Below are 7,519 nucleotides of genomic sequence, written 5' to 3'. Positions count from 1 at the left end.
CGCTTCCGCTTCCGGGCCGCCGCCTCGCGCCCGCGGGGCCTCCCCGCCTTTTTCGCGGCTTTTTTTCCGCTCCTGCCACCGCGCGGCCCCGAGACGCCCCGCCCGCGCGCGAACGGCCTCCAACAGCGGGGCGCTCACCGGGCACGTGACCCTGCCACGCGCGGGGATCCTGGACACGCCCCTTCCCACGTGCCCAGCACATGGTCACGCCGCCGCGCGCCCTCGACCACGTGACCCCCTGGCTCCCACGCGGAGCCCCCCCCGCAGGAAACGTAATGCGCGCTCACGGGGGGAGTGGCCCAGCCCCCCCCCCCAAGCTATGGGGGGGAGAGGGAAGGGCAGGGGGCCCCTTGGACCCGGCGGCGGATGGGGGGAGGGAGCGGGGCAGGGGGCCCCTTGGGCCCGGCGGCGGATGGGGGGAGGGAGCGGGGCAGGGGGCCCCTTGGGCCCGGCGGCGGATGGGGGGAGGGAGAAGGGCAGGGGGCCCCTTGGACCCGGCGGCGGATGGGGGGAGGGAGCGGGGCAGGGGGCCCCTTGGGCCCGGCGGCGGATGGGGGGAGGGAGCGGGGCAGGGGGCCCCTTGGGCCCGGCGGCGGATGGGGGGAGGGAGCGGGGCAGGGGGCCCCTTGGGCCCGGCGGCGGATGGGGGGAGGGAGCGGGGCAGGGGGCCCCTTGGGCCCGGCGGCGGATGGGGGGAGGGAGCGGGGCAGGGGTCCCCTTGGGCCCGGCGGCGGATGGGGGAAGGGAGCGGGGCAGGGGGCCCCTTGGGCCCGGCGGCGGATGGGGGGAGGGAGCGGGGCAGGGGGCCCCTTGGGCCCGGCGGCGGATGGGGGGAGGGAGCGGGGCAGGGGGCCCCTTGGGCCCGGCGGCGGATGGGGGGAGGGAGCGGGGCAGGGGGCCCCTTGGGCCCGGCGGCGGATGGGGGGAGGGAGCGGGGCAGGGGGCCCCTTGGACCCGGCGGCGGATGGGGGGAGGGAGCGGGGCAGGGGGCCCCTTGGGCCCGGCGGCGGATGGGGGGAGGGAGAAGGGCAGGGGGCCCCTTGGGCCCGGCGGCGGATGGGGGGAGGGAGCGGGGCAGGGGGCCCCTTGGGCCCGGCGGCGGATGGGGGGAGGGAGAAGGGCAGGGGGCCCCTTGGGCCCGGCGGCGGATGGGGGGAGGGAGAAGGGCAGGGGGCCCCTTGGGCCCGGCGGCAGATGGGGGGGAGGGAGCGGGGCAGGGGGCCCCTTGGGCCCAGCGGCGGATGGGGGGAGGGAGAAGGGCAGGGGGCCCCTTGGGCCGGGGCAGGGGTCTCCCAGCCCAGGGCAGGTTGCCCTGGAGGAGGCCAGGAGCGGAAAGCTGGCCAGGCTGCGGCTCCAGGGAGGGGCAGACTATGCCCGGATGGGGGGCAGGCCCGAGGCCTGCCCGCGCCCCCCGCCCCTCCCCTGGCCGGTTGGGCCCCTCAGTGAAAGGTGCGGCTGGCGGGAGGGGGCTGGACACAAAGTCCCATTTCAGAGCCAGGAGCATCCAGCCCAGGGGTCCCGCTGCCCAGCAGCTCCCTCTGCCCCAGCCTCGCCAGGGCGCCTCCAGTCCCTCCGTGCCCACCGCGTACACCAGGGGCTCGGGCCACGCTGGGGGTTTTTTTGCACATTTTGTTTCTTTTATTAGAAAAAAAAATCCAACTACAGGAAGCGCTAACCCAACCTGCCCCACCCCCACCCTTCCCCCTCACCTGCTCCAGCCCCAGGGCAGCCCCCACAGGGTCCCGGCCCCACCACAGCAGTCCCTCCCCACCCCGTCATATTACACAAGACATATTACATATTTATATAAATATAGGCCCCCCTCCCCCCCATACAATACAGCATTGGGCCCTTCACCACTGGGGCTGAGGATAGGGGCTGCCACCCCCTGAAGGCCAAGTAAGGAGCAGGGATGCACGCTGGCAGATAATGCTGCAGGTTGGGAGGTGACCCCAGCTGGTGCCTCATGCTGGGGTGCAGTTTTACTGGCCAAGCCCACATACTTCTGTCCCAGGGAAGCTCCCCTGCCCCAGGACAGGATCTGTGCCCATTCCCATCACCCTAGGTCAGGGCAGAGTCCCCCCACTCTCTACCCTGACCCCCAGCAGGGGAAGAGGATTGATGGATGCTGAGGGCCCACAAGAGGGTCGCTCCAGCCATCCCCCACCCAGTCAATGAGTTCCAGTACCCCCTTCTGTCTGTTCAGCTCAGTCGCCTCCATCATTAGCACCATCACTGGAGTCCGAGTTGGCAGGCATCATAGGGTCATCGAGCAGAGAGAAGTCCTGTTCTGAACTGGCGTAGCCCTGAGACAAGTCATCCAGCTCATCCTCCTCATCCTCTTCTTCCTCATCAGGCTGCGGGTGCCCCAGGGAGCCCAGGTGCATGTGTGGGCCTGGGGGATAGCTGCCGTGGCCCAACCCCGGGTGCAGCAGGGAGCCAGAGGAGGAGGCTGTAGGGAAGGGTATGTAGGGAAGGGAAGAGCCAGGGGTTGGTCCAGGTTGGAAGGGGCCGTGTAAAGACAGGGGCCCTATAGCCCCTAGCTGGCTCCGCCCGGCCCCGCCCATCAGGGATACCATCTTGGACAGCTCCACACCAGCCCGGCGACCCCGTGGCTGTTTCAGGCCCCCCTCAGATTCCAACGGACCTGGCAACAGCCGGCTCATCACAGGGTCAGTCACGAAGCCCTGGGCAGGGAGAGAGATGGGGAGGAATTAGTGCTGCAAGGCTTCCCCCCCCAGTACCCAGTACTGCTATGGGTCTAGCCTACCCCCAGCAGGGATAGTGGGGCTCCCTTCCTCCCCTGCTAGCCCAGCAGTTAGTGAGGGGGATCTCTATGACTAGGGGGATCTGGGGGATGAAACCCAAGGAGAGTCTGGGCAGACGGGGACCCAGCCTCTGGGCCCTGCCCTTGCAGGGGCTTAGAACAAGCTTCATGAAGGTGAAGGGTAAAGGCGGGGGGTAGAACAATGGGAGGGGGGAGGTGAGCCCTGGGTGAGATGGAAGGGGGTGGACAGGGAGGGGTTAGCACATGCCTCTCACCTTCTTGCCATTGTGGGAGCCACTGGCCCCCGGGCCCCGCTCCAACCCTGGCAGGCAGCTCAGCTCCACTGTGCCGGTCTTTTTACACCGGTGCCACTTGCGCCGATCCTCCATGTACTGGGGGGTAGGAACGGGGAATGACACAGGGATCGGGGCAAGAGAAAGTGACACCTGGTTACTCAGCCCTGTTTCCGCTTCCCCAGGCAGAGCATCTGCCCCATGCCACCAGGGCGCAGCAGCTATCAGAGCCTCCCTCCATTTGGGGCCCAACAAAGCCCATCCCCCCACCCATTTCACTGGGGCCTGGGCCCACTGAACACTCCTGGCCGCAGTGTATTCAGGGAGCAGTTGTGTCTCTGGGAGTGAGGCAGAGCCACAGGGTGGGAGGGGGCAGTTCTGGAGGATCACATGGGGGAAGCAGCACCAGGGAGGGAGAGACAGGCGGGTGTGTATGTGTCCCCGTGTCCAAAGCCTATTTCTCTCCTGTCTCCAGTCTGACATTGGAGAGCAGGAGCCCAGGGTGAAGAGGCAGGAGGGCAGGAAGCTGGGGCCTGAGGGCTCCAGGCTCTCCGGCATGGCCCTGACTGAAGGGAGGGATGGGGTGACACTCACAGCCAGGAAGCGGGGGTCAATGGCAAAGTCAGGGTGTGCATGCAGCCAGGCCTCCAGATCAGCTCGGCGTGGGGCCGCCTCCCCCACCAGCAATGTCCCATTCGCCTTGTGCACCACTGGGATCCGTGCCTCCAGATCAATGTCAGGGCCCCGCAGCCCTTCCAAGCACTGCAGCTCCAGCTGGGGCAGAGAGACTCCCAGTCAGGAGAGCGAGACCTCACAGAGCCCCCCCAGCCATCCCACCTCCCCAGGTACTGCAGCTCCAGCTGGGGCAGAGAGACCCCCCCAGTCAGGAGAGAGACCCTCCCTCAGGCACTGCAGCTTCCACGAACGCAGAAACCCCTGCGCATACAACCCCCCACAGCCCTCCTAGGCTCTGCAGCTCTCGCTGGACTCAGAAACCCCCCGCAGCCCCACCTCCTCCAATACTCTCCCCCATCCCCTCACCTCCACCAGCTTCTTGCTGCTCTTCTTGTGGCCCAGCGGGTGTGGGTGCCGCTCATGTAGAGCGCCATTGGGGATCAGCTTATGCTTCTGGAACGTCAACTTGATCCCCTCCTCCTGGGGAAGACACAGGGTCAGCATGAGCACTGGGAAATGGGGCCCAATGCTACCCCAGGGTGACCCCCCCCCCCCCGACTGCCCCAGACCCACAGGGGAGCAGGCACCTCAGGTCTCCATAAGAAGCGAGTTTAACTCATTCCTCCCCAGGGCAGAGCCACATGCACTGCCAGGGAGGTGTCGGTATTAGCATGGCAAGTCATCACAGGCACCACCTCTGGATAGACATCCCCCATGCCCTGCCTGGTATTAGCATGGTGAGTTATGGGACTCTGCCCCCATCCCATGGGACAGGGGCCCCCACACCCTCCCATAGTCCTCACCCCCCACTTACGTCTTTGATCTGCACAGTGAACTCCTTCTCCTCGGGGCTGTGCCGGAGCCGAGTGTACAGGGCTGGTGCTTCCTCCTGGGGGCAGGCATGGGGAGCAGGCGAGCTGGCATAGTCACCTGGCAGCCGCGGGGCAACGTCTCCCCCCGGGCCCCCACAGGGCTCCTGGGTGCGCTGACTTGAGGGCCACTTCCCTGACAGCACAGCCTGGCACACCAGGTCGATGCGGTTAATAAGCACCCGGTCCTGGGGGAAACAGGGGTGTCAGTGTCACCATGGCAACCACCCCATTACAACCAGCTACATAGCCATGGCAACCACCTCATTCCCCCGCAGAACCATGCCAGCCACCCCATCGAAACCTGCCATATAACCACAGCAACCACCCCATCGAAACCTGCCATGTAACCATGACCACTTCACACTCCCCAACAGAACCTACCCCCTACCCCCCAATGGCCCCGCCCTGCTCCCCAGATGATCGGGGCTGGGTTTGTGTCTCCCCCCCACTGCAAGGGAGCAGTACCTTGGGCCACTCGTGGGCACGCTGCCGCTCCTGTAGCAGCAGCTCCGGGGCAGTGGGCTGTGGAGAGTCACCCTCTTGGGAGGTGGGCAGGGAGAGCAGGGACTCCTCCTCCTCCTCGGACAGCTTCCCCCTGCATGGCATGGTGCCTGAGGGTGGTGAAGGGGGGTGGTGGTGAGACAGACACCCCACCCCCCCAAAGACAGCTGCCCCCGCAGGGCACCATGCCTGGGGAGTGGTGAGACAGACACCTCCCCCCCACCCGAGGGCATTGTGCCTGGGGATGATGAGACAGACACCCAGCCCCCTACGGACATCTCCCCAGACAGGGCACCATGCCAGGGGGATGGTGAGAGACAGACATCCCACCCCATGGGCAACTCCTGATACAGGGCATCGTGCCTAGGGGGTGAGGGTGGGGGGACACAGAGGATGGTGAGAGACACCTCCCGCCCCCGCCGCAGAGAGACGGAGGCCTCCTGCTTCCCAAGGCCAGCACCCATCCTGCAAGCTGCCCTGCCTGTGGAGAGAGAGAGACAAGGGCAAGGATGACGCAGAGACAGACTGACCTGCCGCCACAGATGGACCTGCCCCACCCCCCCAGGGGCTTGTCCCTCAGGCCAGGGGACATCCCTGCGCTCCAGAGGGGGACACTTTGATATCAAAGGGGGTAGGGGTGGGGGAAGAGAATTCCTGGCTCCATAGGTCTTTAAGGGCTTCTGGAGGCAGCCCAGGAGGGTACCCCCACTTCTCATCATGGTCACTGGAACAGGCTGTGGAGGGGGGAACCTGGCTTATGGGGTTAGGTCAATCACCCTCGTCTGCAGTCAGAGCTGGCTCAGGGAGACCCTTAGCTCAGTCTGCGTACAGGGAGGAGGTATGGGGGTCCCACACTCCATGCTGTCCTCAGACCAGGACGACGACCCGGATGTGGAGGGCAGGGGTGGATCCCTGGCTCAGGGAGGGTATGGGTGACCCAGAGGGGATGGGGTGGGACCCCAAGGGGAGGGGTACAGGGGATCCCACACTCACCCCTCTCGTCATCGCTGTCCTCAGAGCAGGACGATGACGACCCGGACGTGGAGGGCGAGAGCTTCCCCAGGTCGAGCTCCGAGTCCGAGTCGTCAGCCGAGTCCGGCTTGGAGAGAAGCACAGGCAGCAGCGGGGCCGGCATCTCGGGCGTGGGAGACAGGGGGGAGGTGGTGGCGGCTCCAGCACCCCCTGCAGGGGGTTGAGGTGTCCCGGCCCGGCCATGCAGGTAGCTGAGGCGGGCAGCCAGGAAGGAGAAGTCGGGGTCCTGCATAATGGTGTCGTCAGTCTGGCTCAGCCCATGGCGTGCCGCCCCCTGTAGCAGCTCCCCGTCGTGCCGCCCGCACTCCCACCAGGTGGGCAGCTCAGGGCCCGGTGGCTGGCACAGGGCCAGGCGCTCCTGCAGCAGCGGGTGGCACAGGACCTGCTCCCGCAGCCGGCGCAGCAGGTCCACGCGATACAACGTCCTGGAGGCCCGCTCCTCTGAGATGGGCTCAATGAACAGCGTGGGGTCTGGGGACTCTACAAGGAGAGATGGGGGGAAGGGGGGGAGGTGTCAGAGACTTTGGGAGCACAGCCCCCCCAACATTCCCCTATCCTCACTCTCTCTGGCATGTACATGCCCACTCAGGGCTGCTGGCAGCCAGGGGCAGCCGGCACAGAAACAGACAGTCACTCACCATCGCTGGTGGCCGGGGCAGCCGGCACATAAATAGACAGGCACTCACCATCGCTGGCGGCTGGGGGCAGCCGGCACACCTGCCGGCACATGGCCACAAACCCATGGAAATACTTGGTGAGGCTTTCGTCTGTCTTGCGGTCGAGCCGGGCCAGCGCCCGAAAGCGGCCCCAGTGGAAGTGCAGCGTGTCAGGGTCGTACTCCACCCCGAAACTGGACACCACGCGGTAGAAATCAGACTGCTCCCGACGCGTCCACCTGGGGGTGGGGAACAGGAGAGCCTCAGCGGGCCCGTGGACCTGAGCCAGTCCCTGGGAAGATGCACCTCTGCCCCAGGCCTACCCTGCTTGCTCCAGATCCCAGAACCAGGCCCTCACATCCCAGAGACCTGTGGTGGCTGCAGGGTGCGTGTCCCGTCTGCACACCTCCAGAGCACCCCCCGGAACAGGGTGGGGCCCCCCCTCCCCCCTTTGGCTGCACCTTGCCCAGCCTCACCGCTGCTGCTTCTCCCGGCGCACCATCTCCTTGAGCTTGCAGGCTGCCTCGCAGCGACGGCGCCGCCGGTCCCCACGCTCTGCAGCCTCCATCTTCAGCTGCTCCTGCTTGTAGCTGCGCTGGCAGGCAGTGATGAGGCGCCGCAGGCGGGCTGTGAGCACCGAGCCTGGTGGCCAGAACAGGTGCCCAGGCTGGGCCGGCTGGCCTGCAGGGGGACAACAGGGATCAGAGCCCCCCAGTGCACGCA

At 66.8% G+C, this 7,519-nt stretch overlaps 1 protein-coding gene and 1 non-coding gene across 5 annotated transcripts in view; both read right to left on the bottom strand.

Annotated features, from left to right (window-relative positions):
• Window positions 1-1,778: 1,778 nt before the first annotated feature.
• CHD8 (chromodomain helicase DNA binding protein 8) overlaps window positions 1,779-7,519 on the bottom strand; it is a 29,698-nt gene continuing 23,957 nt past the window's right edge. For 3 of the 4 annotated variants that reach the window (XM_048834302.2, XM_048834300.2, XM_048834301.2), the window contains 9 exons: window positions 7,273-7,477; window positions 6,827-7,035; window positions 6,102-6,620; window positions 5,073-5,218; window positions 4,550-4,792; window positions 4,102-4,215; window positions 3,655-3,834; window positions 3,043-3,159; window positions 1,779-2,687 (listed from right to left, as the gene is read on the bottom strand). In XM_048834302.2, coding sequence (XP_048690259.1) covers window positions 2,208-2,687; window positions 3,043-3,159; window positions 3,655-3,834; window positions 4,102-4,215; window positions 4,550-4,792; window positions 5,073-5,218; window positions 6,102-6,620; window positions 6,827-7,035; window positions 7,273-7,477 — 2,213 coding nt within the window. In that variant the 3' untranslated portion in view covers window positions 1,779-2,207. The remainder of the gene's footprint in view (window positions 2,688-3,042; window positions 3,160-3,654; window positions 3,835-4,101; window positions 4,216-4,549; window positions 4,793-5,072; window positions 5,219-6,101; window positions 6,621-6,826; window positions 7,036-7,272; window positions 7,478-7,519) is intronic. The other variant, XM_048834303.2, reaches the window with a different exon arrangement.
• LOC125629064 (small nucleolar RNA U6-53/MBII-28) lies at window positions 4,319-4,426 on the bottom strand. Its single transcript, XR_007354339.1, has one exon. It is a non-coding gene; the product is annotated as a small nucleolar RNA U6-53/MBII-28 (small nucleolar RNA).

This window comes from Caretta caretta, chromosome 13, assembly GCF_965140235.1.
Source record: "Caretta caretta isolate rCarCar2 chromosome 13, rCarCar1.hap1, whole genome shotgun sequence".
NCBI classification, from domain to species: domain Eukaryota; kingdom Metazoa; phylum Chordata; order Testudines; family Cheloniidae; genus Caretta; species Caretta caretta.
The sequence above is the reverse complement of the archived record's forward strand: the minus strand, read 5'-3'. Positions and strand labels throughout refer to the sequence as shown.